The following is a 21068-nucleotide window of genomic DNA, read 5'->3' as shown; positions in this document are numbered from 1 at the left end:
TGATGCTTTTGACATCATATTTTACAACCTTTTGTTTTGTGTTATCAGTAAACTACTTATTGTGTATAGAAGTAATTTTACTACTTTTATTTTTTAACCTTCCTAATAACCTTATAAGTGGTCAATCTACTGGATATTTTCCTTTACCAATGAGCTTTATCCTTTTGCAATTTTCATATTTCTAGCTGTGTTCTTCTCTTTTCCTTTTAAAGAAGTCACTTTAACATTTCCTGAAATAACTTTTAGCTTTTGCTTTTCTGTAAAACTCTTTATTTCTCCTCAAATCTGAATCATAGCCTGGCCAGGCAGAATATTCTTGGTTGTAGGTTTTATCTTACACTACTTTAATATATGGGCTTCCCAGCTAGTGCAGTGGTAAAGAATCTGCCTGCCAATGCAGGAGACACGAGAGATATGAGTTCAATTCTTGGGTTGGGAAAACCCTCTGGAGAAGGGAATGGTAACCCACTCCAGTATTTTTCCTGGAAAATTCCATGGACAGAAGAGCCTGGAAAAGGGGTTGCAAGGAGTTGGAGATGACTGCATGCACTTTAATATATCTTGCCAGCAATAAACTTTACTGGCCTACAAAGTTTCTGCTGCTAAGTCAGTTGAAAGTCCCATGAGAGTTCTCTTGTATGTAACCAGTATCTTTCCTCTTGCTCCTTTTAAGATTCTCTCTTTACCTTTAATTTTTGCCATTTTAATTATAATGTATCTTGGTGTAGACCTTATTATATTCATCTTATTGAGCCTTTTTGTGCTTCGCAACTTGGATGTCTGTTCCCTTCCCCAGTTTAGAGATGTTTTCAGCTATTATCTCTTCAGATTAGTTCTCTGCTCCATTCTCTCTTCCTTTCCTAGCTCCTATAATGAAAATTTTCGTATGCTTGAAAATTTCCCAGAGGCCCCTTAAATTATCCTTGCTTAAACATTTTTTCCCTTGTTCAGCTTGGGTGATTTCCACTAATCCATCTTCCAGACTGCTGATCCATTTCTCTGTATCATTTAAACTAGTTTATTTCTTCTAGCATATTTTAAAATTTCAGTTATTATATTCTTTAGCTTGTTTGGTTCTTTACATTTTATAACCTGTGTTGAAATTCTTACTGTGTTCATCCATTCTTCTGAAATCAATGAGCATCTTAAAATCATTATTTTGAAGTCTTTATCAGGTAGGTTGAATGGATTAAAATTTGACTTAAAAAGGAGTTTGTTCTATCCATATCAGTCTCTATCAATTTTTTTTCCTTCAGCTTTCCTAGCCCAAACTCAACATTCTACTTAGTAAGAATAGGTTCCTGTAATTAGACTAAAGGGTGGGCCTCCTTAGCAATTAAGAATTTCCCTTGTAGCTAAAATCTGGGAACTGTATCAAAGAACTGGTAGCATTATTTCAGTTTTAGCAGTTGTTCCATTTGGGCCATCTTAGTAAAAACACTAATTTAAAGCTTTACAAATTGTATAATTAAAATTTTCATCACTGACAAATGCAGTCTTTTCTGTTTTGTCTTTTTTAGTTAGAGGTACTTATGTGAAATAGTTTCTGAGTCTGTTACCAATGGCTTGTATGACTAGAGATACTGTCTCAGAGGCAGAAAATTTTGGAAAACCAGAGTTGACATAAGGGAGGCTTTTGTTTTTGTTTTAGTAAATTTATTTAGCTAACATGTAAGAAATAATTATATTAATTTTAAATCCTCTTTTAGGGAAGTAATTATCTTCTTTTCCTGGAACAAATTCAGAAATTCCGCTAGGCCTCACCCTTAAACCTTCCTCTTTTTAAGCAGCCCCCTTTTTTCCCTTGATTTTCTCCAGCTCCCTTATACTTTGTATCCAGAGTTTCTTTCTCTAGGGAGTATCCTGGAATTCGTTGCAGTGAGATTTAATCTATATGAAAGAAATCATTACATCACAGAAACTCTAGCTAATGGAAGGCATTTTTTTATACTTTCATTCAGTGTAATGGAATACTTCAGTAATTAAGTATATGAAATAGTGACAAAGTCACAAAGGTGCTATAGCTTTTTGAATTTATAGATTTCTGTGCCAAATACAATAGCATGTCCCATATAATATATGGCTATGCCAAAATGAAAACTGACCTTATTTCAAAAGAATCATGCCATTAATGTTTAGGGGAAAGGTCGATGCATTATTTTCAGGCCTAAGAATCCTAAAACAGTCATTGCATCTGAATGAAAAGGATAAAAAAAAATCACTGATGTCTTTGGCTGACATTTGTGAGGATGGGAAAATGAATAAATTCACTCACAATGATTGATGTAACCTAATAAAAATGTCAATAAATTCACATAATTCTGTGGCTATATCTCAATCATGAGTGGTTAAGTTATGCCTACTTTTATCTCTCAGGCTGAGGAAACACACTACTGTATTTCTTAACTCATTCCAAAGTTAAGATTGAATGTTATAACATATAAGATATAGACCAGGTAATGTGGTCCTACTTTGAAGTTGATTCTAGAATAGTAGAAAAAGACATGTTCCTAAATAACTATAATGTTATATATATATATATTTAAAATTTAATAGGAGAAAAACAACTAAAATATGATTGCTGTTCAGAAGGAAAAATTGCCAAAGTACAGAGAAACACAATTATGAGAAAAGCTGCCAGTGTCATATAAATATAACTGACATCAGCGAGCGTTCAAATTTAGAACTGGGCTTGAAGTCCTTGAAAAATTAGGTTCCTTCTTTGCTTTCTTCCTTTTTTCTTCTTTTTATTCTAGCCCTATCCTTTGCTTCCTTTTCCTCCTTTTTACAATACTCCTTCATCCATAAGTATGTATGTACTAAGTTGCTTCAGTCCTGTCCAAATCTTTGTGACCCTATGGACAGTAGCCCACCAGGCTCCTCTGTCCATGGGATTTCCCATGCAAGAATACTGGAGTGGGTTGCCATTTCCTTCTCCAGGGGATCTTCCCAACCCAGGGATTGGACCCTTGTCTCTTATGTCTCCTGCACTGTCAGGCAGGTTTTTTACAACTAGCACCACCTGGGGTGCACTTAGTATTTCTCATATGCTCAATACCATGTTAGGCACCACAATAAATAAAATTAAGGTTATCCTTAGGAGACTATTGACTTCCCAAATCCCCATTCCAATATAACATAGGATTCCCCTTCTATCTAAAAGTAATTTAAAATATATATTGGGGGTATATATTGGAGATTTGGCAAAAGGGAGTTTGAGAGGAGAATTCAAGCTAGGATAGAACATTAAGTGGAGAATATGGAGTGGCCAGTACACTTAGTTTAATCCTTTATTAACAGTAAATTAAGAGTTATCAGAAAGCAAATGAGTGGCATGATAGTTTTTTTCCTATTGATGGGCAGTGGCTGGGGTGCTGGAGCCCTGACAAGGGCTGTGGGAGGAAGTGTGAAGGCAAGAGGGAACCCCAACAGGGACAGAAGACAGCACAGATGCATTGCTACAGCTACCAGAGCAGTGGGAGTGTCCCAGAGAAAAACTCAGGATCATTGCCAAATGGTGCAGAGGTCCTAACATTATGGTGTAAGAGTTAAGAAAATAAACTTCAGGCCCATACACATAAAAGTAATTATAGCATAACATGTTAAGTGTGATATAGATATCTACCAGTAAAAAGATAAAGAAAAGAAGATTCATAAAGCTGAGTCATCCTTCATAAGTCAAGCCTGCTGGGTGAGTTAGGAGGGATGCGGGTGGGGGAAAAAGAAGTATTTCCAAGAAGAAGGCCAAGTATGATAAAACATGGGATCAATTTGAATATTTCATTTGAAATATGAATGAAATAATGATTTACTGTTAACAGAATATAAACTAAGAGGTAGAGAAGGCAGGAGATAAAAGAAATGCTGAGTGGAAGCCAGCTGTTCAGAACCTTGAATTTCTATATCCAAGGGCATGAATTTTGTCCTGTAGGTGAAGGAAAGACCTTGAAGGATTTTAAGCAAAGAAAGTATGTTAAAAATGAGGGAAAAAAGTTTTGTATCTTAAAAAATATAACAATTCAACAAATGGTGCTGAAATTATCCATATGCAAAAAAAAAAAAAATAGAAGAAAAACCTTGGCTCATACCTCACACTTGATGTAAAAATTAACTCAAAATGGATCTTAGACCTCTATGTAAATCTTCTGAGAAAGTGTTAGTCACTCAGTTGTGTCTGGCTCTTTGTGACTGCATGGGCTGTGGCCCACCAGGCTCATCTGCCCAAGGAATTCTCCAGGCAAGAATACTGGAGTGGGTTGCCATTGCCTTCTCCATGAGATCTTCCTAACCCAGGGATCAAACCTAGGTCTCCTGCATGAGCAGGCAGATTATTTACCATCTGAGCTACCAGGAAAGCCCATGTAAAACTTCTAGAAGCTAATAAAAGAAAAAGTCTTTGTGACCTTGGTCGAGATAAAGAGTTTTCTGACATCACACTACAAAGCACAATCCGTAAAAGAAAAGGAATAATGAATTAGACTTTATCAAAATAAAACAACAGTTACGTTGTTAAAGACAATGTTCACTGAATGGAAAAACAAGATAAAAACTAGAAAAATATCTACAAATCACATTTTAAACACAAATTTTAGACAAAGAACTGTATCCAAAAATATATATTAAAAAAAAAACATTTAGAACTCAACATTAAGAAAAAATAACCCAATGAAAGAATATAGGTAAAAATCTGAAAACATACGTCACCAAAGAAGATATATAGATAGTGAAAAAACATATGGAAAGCTGATCAAATTCAATAGTCATAGGGATATGCAAATTAAAGTCACAGTAAGACACCAATATATACTCACTAAGATGGGTAATTAAAAAAAAAGTATCAAGCATTAATGAGAGTAACAGAAACTCTCATTACTTACTAGTGGAATGTAAAATGGTACATCAGGCTTGGAAAATAGTTTGGCAGTTTCTTAAAAAATTAAACATATTTATCTTTTGATTTGGTCATCCCACACCTAGGCTAGGTATTTCTTTAAGATAAAGAAAAATATGTGCTTACAAAGAGACTTGTACATGAATGTTTACAGCAGTTTTATAAATAATCATCCAAACTGAAAACAATCCAGATGTCCTTCAACCACTGAATGCAGAACCAAACGATGATACATCACACAAAGGAATACTGCTCAGGAACAATAAAGGCATGAATCTCAAGTACCTTCTTCTAAGAGAAAGAAGCCAGCTCTGAAAGGCTTCCTGTATAATTCCATTTAAAGAACATTCTCTAAAGAACATTTAAAGAACATTTAAAGTACAGTGCTTCCTTAAAGAAATGTTCTGATTAATACAGAAGGAAACAAAGTAGAAACATCACCATTAAAAATAGAACAGTAGTAATTGTTGCAGGCAAGGTTGACTATGAATGATAAAATGACCCAGCAATCCCACTGCTAGGCATACACAACGAGGAAACCAGAATTGAAAGAGACACGTGTACCCCAGTGTTCATCACAGCACTGTTTACAATAGCCAGGACATGGAGGCAACCTAGATGTCCATCAGCAGACGAATGGATAAGAAAGCTGTGGTACATATACACAATGGAGTATTACTCAGCCATTAAAAATAATACATTTGAATCAGTTCTAATGAGGTGGATGAAACTGGAGCCTATTATACAGTGAAGTAAGCCAGAAAGAAAAACACCAAAACAGTATACTAATGCATATATATGGAATTTAGAAAGATGGTAACGATAACCCTGTATGCGAGACAGCAAAAGAGACACAGATGTATAGAACAGTCTTTTGGACTCTGTGGGAGAGGGCGAGGGTGGGATGATTTGGGAGAATGGCATTGAAACATGTATAATATATGAAACAAATCGCCAGTCTAGGTTCAATACATGATACAGGATGCTCGGGGCTGGTGCACTGGGATGACCCAGAGGGATGGGAAGGGGAGGGAGGTGGGAGGGGGGTTCAGGATGGGGAACACGTGTACACCCATGGCGGATTCATGTCAATGTATGGCAAAACCAATACAATATTGTAAAGTAATTAGCCTCCAATTAAAATAAATAAATTTATATTAAAAAATTAATGAGAAAAAGTTTGAGGAAAAACAGGATATTTGTATAGTTGAAAAGATCTCCTGAATATACATTAACTACAAAAAGGGAAAGTAACGTTTCAGTGGAGCAATCTAGATGACACCACCTTAACCATGTGGCCCATGTTAACATCCCCAGGAATAAAGTATGTGGACAACATGTAAGCTCCCCGATACCATGCATTAAAGAGGATATGTAACTTTTGTTATATTCCTGCAAAAATGCATAGCCACAAATTGAATCATGAAAAAGCAATGGCCATACCCAAACTATTGAACATTTTACAAAATCACTAACTAGTGCTCTTGCAAAGTGTCAAGGTCATGAAAGACAAAAGAAGACTGAAGAACTGCACAGATTAAACATAGACTGGACTAAGATGTGATAACTAATGCAATTTGGGACCCTGGATGAAGTTTTAGACGAGAAAAAGGACCCTAGTGGAAAAGCTAGTAAAATGAATCAAAGTCTACAGTTAAGTGAAAAGTGCTGTACAGATGTTTGTTTCTTGGTTTTGATAACAGTCCTATGATTATGTAAAATACATCAGGGGAAACTAAATAAAAGTTATATGGGAACTATATTATTTGAATAACTTTTCCTGTAATTCTGAAATTATATCAAGATGTAAAGTTAAGAAAAGTTACATTATTATATTCCCACAGACACAAACTAAGCATTAAAAATATTCATCAAAGGATTAAATAAGGACTTTGCTAGATTTCCATTCATTAATTTCAGAGATAATTTTTTTTTAAATTAGCAGTCGCATATACAAGGGGCCTTTCATTTTCAGTGATTACATTTTCTACTGGTCTTTATTCACTCTTACATAAGACCATCGGAACTCAGTGAAAAAGCCCCCAAGTAACGAGTGGTTACTTTACCTTGCAGACTGGAAAGCTGGTTCTCATTCTCCTGAATTTATGGATGCAAATTAATACCTATGACATGGGTTTATCTATACTATTACTACTACTACTACTACTAAGTCGCTTCAGTCGTGTCCAACTCTATGTGACCCCATAGACGGCAGCCCACCAGGGTCCCCGTCCCTGGGATTCTCCAGGCAAGAACACTGGGGTGGGTTGCCATTTCCTTCTCCAGTGCATGAAAGTGAAAAGTGAAAGTGAAGTCGCTCAGTCGTGTCTGACTCTTAGCGACCCCATGGACTGCAGCCCACCAGGCTCCTCCATCCATGGGATTTTCCAGGCAAGAGTACTGGAATGGGGTGCCATTGCCTTCTCTGGGGTTTATCTATAGTTCTTCTCAAATTAGGAGCCATCAAACTCTGTACCAGAACAAACTGTATAATAAGTTATTTGGAAAAAACTTTCATTTTTGAAAATGAGTACGATTTTACCCTCTAGGTGGCTCTATTCAATGTTATTTCGATGCTTTAAAAGGCAACATTATGTAAGCATGAAGTTCATTTATATTCTCTTTTCTCTTCTAGTTCTTACAGTGTTTTCTTCAAGCTGAGCAACCTGTTACTAGAATTTTTAAGCTGATACTTCTTACTAAACTCTACCCAATAATTAGCAGGCTGGTTTAGGAAAGGGAAAGAACCACAGAAAGGAGATAGTACGTTTGTAGATCTAGGGAAGTGATTAGAGTGAATGACCTTGCGAAAACTCAGACACTTAAACACTGAAGAGACAAGGATAAATTCCTTCTGAATACAGAAGTTTATCCTGTCTCGTAAACAGGGACATACACTCTGGCAGAAAGAAAGGAAGCTGGTGATCCCAATTAGCCCCAGTGCAGCTTGAACAGTGTGATGCACAGGGCCACCAGATTATGTCAGCTTGTTACTGTTATAGTCAACACTTGGCTCATTTTCTGTTTTGCAATATGTATACATTATAATTCCAAATGTCAAATACTTTGCAGTAAATCTCCTGAGATTCCACTGAGACTCCAGAAACTGTTCAATAATAATGCATCACTATTTTCAGTAAATAGTCAATATTAAGAATGTTAGGAGAGGAGAGAAAATACAGACAATCTCATTTCATTCTTTTTGTGGTCTCTCATCTTTCTTTTTTCCTTGGGTTGTATCTCTTCCCACTTTCACGCTATCAACTATTTTTTTCTCCATTGTCAATAGTGTTCTTTGAGGCTGTGGCTTCTGTCTTATTCTCCAGGTTCTTTTGTGCCCTTGGGTGTGTGTGTTAGTCACTCAGTCCTGTCCAACTCTTTGCGGCCCCATGGACTGTAGCCTGCCAGGCTTCTCTGTCCGTGGGATTTTCCAGGCAAGAATACTGGAGCGGGTTGCCGTTTTGTGCCCTTACTGCACATTATTTGCACTTGCATGCCAGAATCCCACCAAGGCTTCAGAGACTTCCTGGAGGTCTTCAAACATCCAAGACATTTCCAACCTATCATTTCCAAATTGGAGTTCATTGTTTCCGAGCTTATTTTAGTAATCCAAGTTCATTTTTCACCTGGATCACTATGCTAGCCTCCTTACTGTTTTACCTGCCTCTACTTTTTTCTTTCAATATATAGTCTGTACTGTTATTACTTTGCTCCAGCTGTTTTCGATGCTCCCCCAATATGCCACATTCTTTCTTACCACAAGGGTTTAGAACTTACTGTTTCCTCTGCCTAGAATACTCTCCTAGAAGACCAAACCCTGGCATAGCTTGCTTCACTCAGGTTTTTTTCCTCTTTATTTAAAGTAACAAAACTGGGTTATTTGTAGTGATGTGGTTGAAACCAGAGTCTGTACTACACAGTGAAGTCAGAAAGAGAAAAACAAATGTCGTATATTAACTCATAAATGTGGAATCTAGAAAAACGGTACAGAAGAACCTATTTCCAAGGCAGAAATAGAGATGCAGATGTGGCGCACGGTCCTGTGGGGGAAGGGGAGTGTGGAACCAACTGGGAAGTGAAGTGACATATACTCTGCTGTCTGAAGAATAGTTAGGTAGTGGGAACCTGCTATGAAGCACAGGAAACTCCGCTCTGTGCTCTGTGATGACATCAATGGGTGGGAGGGAGGTCCCAGAGGGAGGGCGTATACGCATATCTACAGCAGATTCACTTCATTGTACAGCAGAAACTACCACAGCGTTGCAAAGCAACTATACTCCAATAAAAATTATGTTGACATGTTTAGATTCCTTTTTGTTTCCTCCAGCTGGTTAAAGCTTTTTTTGCACTACTCTATCATCAGTGACTAGAAGAGTTGGCACCCAAGCAATATTCTCTGAATAAAATAATGAATAAGTTAATGAATAATTGTATCCAAAATAGCACATGCCACACAGAACTGGGAAATAGTGGCCTACTTGTTCATTGCTTCCAGTGGACTGGAGCTTCTCAAGAGTACCAAGACCTTTTTTCTCTGTCTTTAGGTTTTAATTAGCAATCGTGTCTGACAACTTGGTGGTGCTCAGTAAATGTTTCTTTGAAAACAAAGCAAAGTAAAACAAATCTCTTAACCTTGCTGAGCTAGCTGAGTAGTTGAATTTCAAAAAAATGCCTATTTTTTTTCATTAGAATCAGTTTCCAAGAATATTTTACTCCCTTCCAACATATATTCCATATATTCAAACCTTGATTTTGCTTATAGCAAAAATCTCACCTATACTTTTCTACCTTACAGATTCTAAGATAAACACTTTATTATAGGCACTTTTTGTTTCTTCCTGATCAGCAATACCAGCCTGATGTTATAATAAAGTTGGAGGTGGGGTGGTAACTTATTACTGTCACAAGCTTTCCTCACTAACATCTCATGACTCTTCTTTTGGAAAAGGAATGAAACACACAAATTTTAGGGTTAGATATGACCTTTCTTGTTTTGTAATCCAATCTGAACTTTTGAATCTTTTGTGCAGAGGAAAATACTGAGGCCTAAAGGTATTGGTCATGTATGGATGTGAGAGTTGAACTGTGAAGAAAGCTGAGCACTGAAGAATTGATGCTTTGGAACTGTGGTGTTGGAGAAGACTCTTGAGAGTCCCTTGGACTGCAAGGACATCCAACCAGTCCATTCTAAAGGAGATCAGCCCTGGGTGTTCTTTGGAAGGACTGATGCTAAAGCTGAAACTCCAGTACTTTGGCCACCTCATGTGAAGAGTTGACTCATTGGAAAAGATTCTGATGCTTGGAGGAATTGGGGGCAGGAGGAGAAGAGGACGACAGAGGATGAGATGGCTGGATGGCATCACTGACTCGATGGACGTGAGTCTGAGTGAACTCTGGGAGTTGGTGATGGACAGGGAGGCCTGGCGTGTTGTAATTCATGGGGTTGCAAAGAGTCGGACATGACTGAGCGACTGAACTGGACTGAACTGAAAGGTATTGAGTGACTTGTACAAGACCCAGTGTCTAGTAGCAGAATATACAACAAGATGGAGAGGCAGCTATCATACTGGGCAGCAGTCATAGTCAAAATCTTCGAGAATGTATTACTTGACAAGTAAAATGCAATTTTGGGAGCAGAGAAGCAGTTTTTGTGTATTTACTACTTGACTACCTTGAATTTACTCTCTGATTTAACATCCATGTGGACTCATCAAAACTACTTGGAAGGAGCCTACTCAGTCAGTAAAGAATCTGCCCGCAGTGAAGGAGACTCAGGTTCGATCCCAGGGTCGGGAAGATCCCCTGGAGAAGGAAACTGCAAACCACTCCAGTATCCTTGTCTAGAGAATCCCATGGACAGAGGAGCCTGGCTGGCTACAGTCCATGGGGTTGCAAGAGTTAGACACGACTTGGTGACTAAACCACCAGCACAGTTTTCTGGAATGTTTAAAGATGGTTTGTGGAGGCCCAGTACTTTCTGTTATAGCGTCTATGCTGTTTCAGAGTCTGTAGCAACATCCCATGATGAAATAAATTTATGTTTGGGAATCTGTTTGATGTGCTGATTGACTTCTATTATTCCTTACTGGATTTATGATTTAATTGAGATACAGTTTGTACATTGACATTTAGCTATTACCTAAGCTGGGGGGTAGGTGCTACATTCTCTCTCCTTTTGGTTTTCCATATCATCATGAATTCAAATGGAAGGGCCAGTCTTTTGAAGACTGATTATTTAATCACTATTCTTATCTTTTTATAGAAGGGTAGAACTTTCTCTTTTGGATATATAGTTAATGACACTGGTGTATACATCACCTGTTATAAATTGTTATAAATTGGTACTATCCATGGTACTAATAGCAATAAGTCTGTGCTCTAACTGATGGCTTCCATTTGCTTCTTGAGCAAAAGTATGTGCTAAGCAGATGATTTGACTGGATTAAACTCTTTTTTATATTAGTTGAATCTTAGCAGGTTAAAAAATTATAATGTGTATCAAACAAATAGGTTCAGCTCTTATCAGGCACACTTCTTTATGTAATACAGCTTTTAATCATTTAACTTTGAAGTATAAAAGTAGTTATATGTACAAGTATGAAACAGCAAAAGTGTTCCCAAGAACTTTATAATATGCATCCCTCAGTGATAAAACTTAATCTAAGATAAAAATTATGCATATTAAGAATTTATAAAAGGATCTGATGAAGATTTTGATCTGTAATTTTGCATTACTTTCAACTGAGAGTCTGTGCATTATTTCTCAGAACCCCAGGACACTACTAACATGGCCATATAAACCTACGCTGCATCTTTAACTTTGTCAGTATTATCTTTTATGCAATTGGTAGTCTTTAGGGAACATTAATTGCTAGCTATCTCTTAGCTGCTTAAGGGCAATCTTGGAGCAATTACCATGTATTTATGGGAATAAGGCATTCATTTATTTATTGTCTTTCTCCTAAAAATCCCATAGCATTTGAGTCAAGAAGATAACAGTATAAACATGCCCACTAATCTCTGTGGCAATTATTCCTTTCTGCATCTCCACCATCCACCTCAGTATCACCACACTGCCACAGACCCAGAGTCTCATGCTTACAAGCGAAAATTATAATGATTATTGCCACTCAAAAGCCTACTGAATCTATCCTTTCTCAATTAGTCTTTCTTTTCTTTATCTTTCTTTATATATATATATATATATATATATATATATTTGCTTGTCTTTTTCTTGATATGAAATAAGGACCTTCACTTAGGAATCATACAAATTAGGCTATGTAAAGGTCACTGGTCTTAACTTTATACAAGATTGTTAGAGGTGTAAAGCAATCACTGGGCTAATTGTTTGGATGTTTTGGTGAAATAAACTGATTATTTCAAACTAGCAGACAAGTGCCTTAGATTATCCTATTAAACCTATTCAGTTGATTTAGAATAAAAGGTTCCTACTTCATAAGGCCAAATTATATATAATATTATATTCAGTTCAGTTCAGTTCAGTCGCTCAGTCATGTCTGACTCTTTGCGACCCCATGAATTACAGCACGCCAGGCCTCCCTGTCCATCACCAACTCCCGGAGTTCACTCAGATTCACGTCCATCGAGTCAGTGATGCCATCCAGCCATCTCATCCTCAGTCGTCCTCTTCTCCTCCTGCCCCCAATCCCTCCCAGCATCACAGTCTTTTCCAATGAGTCAACTCTTCACATGAGGTGGCCAAAGTACTGGAGTTTCAGCTTTAGCATCATTCCTTCCAAAGAAATCCCAGGGCTGATCTCCTTCCGAATGGACTGGTTGGATCTCTTTGCAGTCCAAAGGACTCTCAAGAGTCTTCTCCAACACCACAGTTTGAAAGCATCAATTCTTCAGTGCTCAGCTTTCTTCACAGTCCAACTCTCACATCCATACACTGAAGATCCGTACAAATCTTCAGTGGCAGGAGTGGAATTCTAACTGATGTTTGGTTTGGTTATACATTGCTGTGTAATAAACTATCCAAAATGAGAAAATTAAAACAGCCATTTTATTAACTCTCATGATTTTATTATAGGTTGACTGGATTAAACTAGGTGATTCCTTTGCTCCACAAAATATCAGTTGCAGCTGCAGCCATCTGGTGGTTGTAGTAGGGACTGCAATGTCTGAGATGGTTCTTCACAAACCTGCCACTCAGGACTACCTGTTGGGAGCTCTTGTGACTAAAATGCCTCAGTGCTCGTCCTTGCAGTCTGCTGCATGTGGCCCCTCCAAATGGACTGGCTTTGCTTAGCCCTTGAGACTGAGTCATGTGTCAGAGTGTTTCCAAAGGACAGGCTCCACTGGACAGACATGTAAGATGCTTCCACTTGCATCACACTTGTTAATGTACCACAGGCCGAGGCTAGTCACACGAACAAGCCCAGAATCAATGTGGAAGAGAACAACACAAGGGCATGAATACTGGGAGGTTCTAGTAAGGCCACTAAGAATTTAGACCACGGCAACAGTTGAAATCAAAAGCATTCTTTAGTGTCCTCCAAGCTACCATGGCTATCAGCAATCTGCTCTCCTTGGGTAGCATGTTAGCCAAGGCCTGTGAAAAGGACTTTTGAGTTCCAGGCACAATTACATGTTTTTAGTAAGCTTTTACACCTTTCTTCCTCCAAATATAACATGAAATTTCAAAATCATTTACATAGTTTAAAAAAATTCAGTTTTATGAAAGAAAAATGCCTCTCAAAGATTTCAATAATTTTTATGAGTTTTTTATGCCATTCTGTATGGAGTTTTATATAACTCATTAGTGAATAAAATAAGGAGAAATATTAAGCTTGACATCTTGTCATTATTCAAATAAAAGTGAATATATTGCAATCTGTTTCTTGGAGTATATGATTAATTTGGGATTTTTAAGAAATTTTTTTTCCCAAAGGAATGGTTTTTGATCTTATTTCTGTAAAAACAGGATTTTTATTTCAGAAACTGTAATTCACTTCTTGATTTTGTATAAATTAAAATAATATAGTTCTAATGGCATTTATAAAGATGGGTTGCATAAAGAACTTTTTATTTAAAAGCTTTACTTTAGATAATGCATTCTATATTTGTATATGACATCTATTTCCAAATAGAACTAACTTAATGACCCCAAGTATTTTAAATGCTTCTCCTATATTTAAATTTATGCAGTTTTAGAAGTGAATTGCTTATAGAAATTAGAAAAACATATATAACCCTTTACCTTGATATAGTACTTCAAGCTAAATTAGCAAATGCTTCACAGGTAATAAAAAGCATTTCAAAGCTGTTTGGCAACCAATGCAAACTCTGATATTGTCATAGCCTAATACCAAGACTCTGAGGGGTGATATCTGAACATGACATCTGAACTGAGTTATCCTTGTAATAGCTGTGATATTGCTATTAAACATTTTTTAAAAATAATTGAGATAGATGTATAAAAGAAAATCAGTACTTACTTTTTGTGACAACACCTTCTAAGCGAATGATGTTTGGATGGTCAAACTGACCCATGATACTTGCTTCTCTTAAGAAATCTCTTCTTTGCCGATCCATGTGGCCACCTTTCAAAGTTTTGATGGCAACTGGGATCTCTCTTTTCCCTGGTGTTTTCAAACGCCCACTACAGACTTCTCCAAATTCACCTGAAAATATGAACAAAAGTAGTTCTTTCTTTCAACAGAATACTTATATTCCAGAAAAACCAAATTGCCACAAAGTACCATGTTCATGTTTTTTTAAAATAGTGACTCTCAAGTGTGCCATTTTTACATAGAGATCTCATCTTTAAAAATTTAATTTGTAATGACATATGCCTGATCAGCACCATTTATAATGAATAATGGAATGCATTTTCATATGCTGTACCACAGGAAGTACCATTGATAGATAGCCCTGATCTGCTGAGGAATTATGACTAGCAGAATGCGTGATGCTAATGTAATTCTCTAGAAAAGCAATCACTGCATAACATTTCCTGTTCCTGTTCTCAATACTGATATATGGGCCAAATGCTTGCTCTATTCAGAGAATCCTTCAGGCATATGTAGTTGATTTGATTCCACAAGCCATATGTCTGGGCTTTACTGCTATTAGAAATCAATGCTAGGGTCAACTGGCATACATACATATTGAAAAGATCACACTGAACTCAACTATAATGAGTGACTATAGAGGCTAAATTGTACATCGCATGGTTTGAATATAAGTGCAGTAAGATCATCTATAGTTCAGCAATGGCTCCAATAGACAGATTAAAAAAACAGACAAATATTTACCATGAATTCAGTACAAATGTATCTAGTGCTAGAGCGCTGTGGGTTTCAAAGATGTGTAAGAGTTGATGTCTGTTCTTTGCAGCTTATAATCTGTTAGGAGAATTTAGATGAAACACTGAATAATGAAACACTTGGGAACCTAAGAACCAATGCCCACAAATGCTGTATTATTTCAGTAAGAACAATAGGAGCTGGAAGATTTGTTCAAGGAGATGGAACTTTTGCTGGACCTTGACTGAGTGGTAGGATTTGTATACTCAAGAAAAGCAGCCAAATTTCAGACAGGGGTATATGGAGAGAGGGAAATGAAGACAAAGATTCAAAGATCAGAAACAGTAAACAGTGATATGGATACAGGGCGGCAGGAGACAAGGCTGACTACAGGAGTTATTGTGGGAAGGGAGGTCAGAGGCTTTCTCATGCAATGCAATAAATTCAATAAAGCTTGACATTCCAGACCATTTTTCTATGATCAATTCCCTGTATTAACAAAGAGTATGATGTTTGATCAACAGTTTATCTATATATAAAGTAAATATAATAAAACCTGCAATTCTATAAATGTCCCTTCTCCATAAGGAAACTGAAAAGATCAAAACTAGCAATATATGTAAAAGTGCTTATAAACTGTAAAGTATTATTCATGTGATTTAAGTTATATAAATTTTAAAGGTGAAAGAAAATGAAAGGAAAGGTTAAAAATGAAAATTAAAATATCTTCAGTTGGTTTATTAGCTAGCAGTTCTGGACAGGAGCTTGATGCTATGTAAGTTTAAGTGTAGAGGAAAAAATTTAATTTTTACAGCACCAGAGATTTCAGTTATCCATATTTTCTTTGGACCAATTCATTACAGTCAATGAATATTAACTATCTTTAGGTATAGATGCTAAGATTTTTTTCTAAGTGAAAAACTGAAAAGGAAAAGCCAAAACTTTGCTTCCTAAATTATGTGCAAACATGTTCATTAGAAGTCGAAAGCAGTCTAGCAAGAATTTTTTATATATATGAAAAATAAATTAATAAGCAAACAAAAAACTGACTAGAACGTGGTCCCTAAATTCAGTGCAAGTGATATCGGGTAAATCTTACATAATTTGACATTAAAACAAGAATAGTTTTGTTTTTTTGTTTGTTTTACTTAATGATGCTCTCAACACGTTGGAAGTTAAATATTCTTTATGTTCACTGGGGCTTCCCAGGTGGTGCCAGTGGTAAAGAATCCACCTGTCAATGCCAAAGACACAAGATACATGGCTTCAGTCCCTCAATTTGGAAGATCCCCTGAAGAAGGAAATGGCAACCCACTGCAGTATTCTTAGCTGGAAATTCCATTATTCTTAGGGAAATTCCATGGACAGAGGCGCCTGGCGGTCGCAAAGAGCTGGACATGACTGAGCACGTATGTGCATATTCACAGGAAAAAGAAGCCATAATTCCCAGTTTTGTTTGTAATAATGTTTTTAATTTTTAAAAGATTTTCTCTTGGACATAAAAATTGGTTATTGATAGAAATTTTCTACACTTTTCTATTGAGGCTGTGAACTTTGAGAGTAAAGGTATGTGTTTAAATTAATGTCTGATATATCCAGGTCTACTAAAATACTTGAAATTTCTCCTCAGATCACTCTGGTTTGTTTTAATGAATACGAAGGACAAACAAATATGGTTTTCTTCTTCCTTTTATTTTGATTAATAAACTTGTTAGTATATATAAACATTCAACAATATTTTAATACCTGTCACCTGCCATGAGCCCAGACTGCAAGTGATTTTCTGTTAACATTTCACAGTAATTCAAATAAACTTTTGCATATACTGAAATGAATAGCAAGCTCTGTTGGTATTTTATCAAGACAGGCAGAGTGGCAATTTTCTTTGGTCTTCTGTTGTCTGAAATTCAAATATCTTATTAACACAATGCAGGTATTTTCTTCACGTCAAGCTTCGCGTGATCAAGCTGTTATCACACTTATTTCAGTGACACTAAATATGGCTGCCTCAATTAAAGAGCTGAGACTCCTAATGCATTCTTTAGGCAAAGCCCAAAACATTCAATTACAGAGTGTAATAAAACCATTATTTGTGGTAGGCCTGGATGAATCAGACAAATAAGTCAAAGAGGAAAAAATACTGTAAATTAAGAGCATATTTTAAGATATTGCCCCAAACTAATCCATTCTATGATTTCTCTTAAAGCAAGAGTAGAGGCCCTATATATTATCACAGGGAAAATGATTCATTCCTTAATAAGATCTGTGAACTTTTATATATACTGGTTAGTTCATAATTAACACATAAAGTATAGAAATATGTTGTTAAATACTTTTTTCTTTTACCAATACAATGTCATCATCATTACCACAGAGCTAGCACTTATGAAACGCTTATCATGAGGGAGGCAGTCTAAAAATTTAAAATATATTTTAATTTTGACAACAAACCTTTGAGGTGGGTACCATTATTATCTTCACATTATAGAAGATACTGAGGCATATGAGCTAAGTAACTTGTTCATGGTAACATAACTACAAAGCGGTAGAGCTGTAATTTGAACCCAGGAAATCTGGCTTCAGAGTGAATGGTTATAATTAACATTCTCTGCTGTTGGGCATATTTATCATGGTAAATATATTTTGTGTTAGTATGCTAAATTTGCATTTGTTAATAATGATGTCTTCAAACTCACTATTAAATAGTGTTTAAACACATCAACTGGATATGCACAGGTAGATGGAATGATAAAACCATATTATTAGGAATTCTTCACTATAAAATGGAAGTAGAGACCTCACTTAAACACTCTGTATATTAGAAGTATTGTAAAAATCACTACAGTCTATCTAGTTTCAAGAGAGTAAAGAAAAATATATCTAGGATAATTGATCTGCCACTGACAGCCCATGCATTTGCTAACAATCTCATCTATTTCCCTGGATGGTGGTAAAACCTTTCTGGACAAGCAATTTTATTGTATGATATATAGGGCCAAACTAAATGATCAATTATCAATTGAATTTTCCACATAAAGCCTAGATGGTCTAACTAAAACTGTGGAGGAGGATAGAGTCAACAAGGGACAATCTGTCTTGGAGAACTGTCATATCACCATCCCCTGGAGACTTTCGGAGATTTTACTCCCCCTGTTTTGAGATTCTGGAACTCCCTTACCTCCAACCCCTTGAGAATCACTGGAACAAAGAGTCACACTTCTGATGTATTTTTTTCAAACATTACCTCTCAGGTATAATGAGATGTTTCTTCACACTTGCTGTTTCCCTCTGATAGGAATGCCTTCCACAATTTGTCCCCCTTTTCCCCTTGTCTCCATTCTCCTCAGTTCTTCTCTATGTGATGGCTACATATAAGCAGTAAATGCCAAGCTTTCCCCTCCTCAGAAAATTTTTTCTGATTAACTCATCTGATTTAATTTCCCAAATATCATGCATGCATGCTCAGTTGCATCCTATGCTTTGTGACCTCATGGACTGTAGCCCATCAGGTTCCTCTGTTCATGGGATTTTTCAGGCAAGAATACTGGACTGAGTTGTTATTTCCTCCTGCAGGGGGTCTTCCCCACCCATATCAGGTCCCTCCAAATAAGAAAGAAAAAAAAAAAATAGCAGCTCTGCAATAAGAAGCCAGCCTCATTCTCAGAGCTGGGCTGTTATTCTCCTATCAGACATCCTTCCAACTGCATCAAGGTTACTCTGAGACACAATATAATGAGACTGAGCAAGGCTAATGCATCATTTTGCCTAAGCACAGAAAAAAAACACAAGGTCATATTGCCCAAAATACTAAACATCTCCTACTCTCATGACTAAAATGAGTGATTGCTACTTCTCTACCAATTATTCGGTTGGCCAAAAAGTTTCCACAGGTTTTTCACTACATATTATGAAAAAACCCAAACGAACTTTTGAAAAAATATCTATTTAGTTCAGTTCAGTCACTCAGTCGTGTCCGACTCTGCGACCCCATGGACTGCAGCATGCCAGTCCTCTTTGTCCATCACCAACTCCTGGAGTTTACTCAAACTCATGTCCATTGAGTCGGTGATGCCATCCAACCATCTCATCCTCTGTTGTCCCCTTCTCCTCCCAGCTTCAATCTTTCCCAGCATCAGGGTCTTTTTATATGAGTCAGTTCTTTACATCAGGTGACCAAAGTATTGGAGTTTCAGCTTCAGCATCAGTCCTTCCAATGAATATTCAGGACTGATTACTCTTCAGATGGACTTGTTGGATCTCCTTGCTGTCCAAGGGACTCTCAAGAGTCTTTTCCAACACCACAGTTCAAAAGCATCAATTCTTCAGCTCTATTAGGTTGGTAGTAATTGCGGTTTTGCATTGTTGAAATTTGTCATTTGATATTGGAATACATTCTTAAATAAATATAGCTATGTTATACATCATTTTAATGCATATTTCTTGCTTTATGTTTTTTGCTAATGACTTATTACGTGTTATTTATTTTATATGTATTTTAGACTATGGAAATGATGTTAGACAAAAAGCAAATTTGAGTGATTTCTTTCTTTTTTTTTTTTTGAGTCCAAAATGGGTCATGAAAGAAGCAGAGACAACTGGCAACATCAGCAATGCATTTGGCCCAGGAACTGCTAACGAATGTACAGTGCAGTGGTGGTTCAAGAAGTTTTGCAAAGGAGATAGGAGCCTTGAAGATGAGGGGCATAGTGGCCAGTCATCGGAAGGTGACTAAGTAATTTCAGTTTCAGACTCTGAATGTGAAATTATCTTAACTAGGCCCAGACACATCTTTATTAACCAAAAATAGGAACCATTGCAATCAACACAATTTTGACAATGAGAAATAAGTTCGTTTGTTCTTGTAGCATAAGAATCCATGCTTCAGGATTCAGTGAACTCTTGGAAAGCATTTTCTGCCTCCTGCTCATTGTGGAAGCATTTCCCCTGAAAAAAGTTGTCAAATGCTTAAAGAAGTGGTATTCAGTTGGTGAGAGGTCAAGTGAATACGGTGGTTGAGGCAAGACTTCGTAGTCCAATTAGTTCAACTTTTGAAGCACTGGTTGTGCTTCCACAACCAGCAGGAGGCAGAAAATGCATGCTTTTCATGGTTCCTATTTTGGTTAATAAAGATGTGTCTGGGCCTAGTTAAGATGATTTCAAATTCAGGGTCTGAAACTGAAATTACTTTTGCACCAACCAAATACTGCTGCTTCACTGGCTACACTAAAAACTTTGACTGTGTGGATCACAATAAACTGTGGAAAAGTCTTAAAGAGATGAGAATACCAGATCACCTTACCTGCCTCCTGCAAAACCTGTACGCAGGCTAAGAAGCAACAGTTAGAACCAGACATGGAAAAATGAACTGGTTCAAAATTGGGAAAGGAGTATATCAAGGCTATATGTTGTCACTTTACTTATTTAGCATAAATGTAGAGTACATCATGCAAAATGCCAGGCTGCGTGACTCACAAACAAATCAAGATTGCTGGGAGAGATATCAACAACCTCAGATATACAGATGATACCACTCTAATGGCAGAAAATGAAAAGGAACTAAAGAACCTCTTGCTGAGGGTAAAAAAGGAGAGTAAAATTGGGAGCTCGTATACACCTGTGATGGATTCATGTCAATGTATTGCAAAACCAATACAGTATTGTAAAGTAAAATAAAGTAAAAATAAAATAAAAAAAAAAAGCTGGCTTAAAACTCAATATACAGAAAATTAAGATCATGGCATCCAGTCCCATCACTTTATGGCAAATAGATGGGGAAAAAGTAGAAGTAGTGACATATTTTATTTCTTTGGGCTCCAAAATCACCACGGACAGTGACTGCAGCCATGAAATTAAAAGATGTTTACTCCTTGGAAGTAAAGCTAGACAGCTTATTAAAAAAGCAG

At 36.7% G+C, this 21068-nt stretch overlaps 1 protein-coding gene across 1 annotated transcript in view; it reads right to left on the bottom strand.

The window, feature by feature from the left end:
- EPHA6 (EPH receptor A6) overlaps positions 1 to 21068 on the bottom strand; it is a 971878-nt gene that overhangs the window by 224116 nt on the left and 726694 nt on the right. Inside the window, exon 11 of the mRNA XM_068985421.1 lies at positions 14356 to 14541. Within this exon, the coding sequence (XP_068841522.1) occupies positions 14356 to 14541 (186 nt within the window). The remainder of the gene's footprint in view (positions 1 to 14355; positions 14542 to 21068) is intronic.

Source organism: Capricornis sumatraensis, chromosome 1 (assembly GCF_032405125.1).
Source record: "Capricornis sumatraensis isolate serow.1 chromosome 1, serow.2, whole genome shotgun sequence".
Taxonomy (NCBI): domain Eukaryota; kingdom Metazoa; phylum Chordata; class Mammalia; order Artiodactyla; family Bovidae; genus Capricornis; species Capricornis sumatraensis.
The sequence above is the reverse complement of the archived record's forward strand: the minus strand, read 5'-3'. Positions and strand labels throughout refer to the sequence as shown.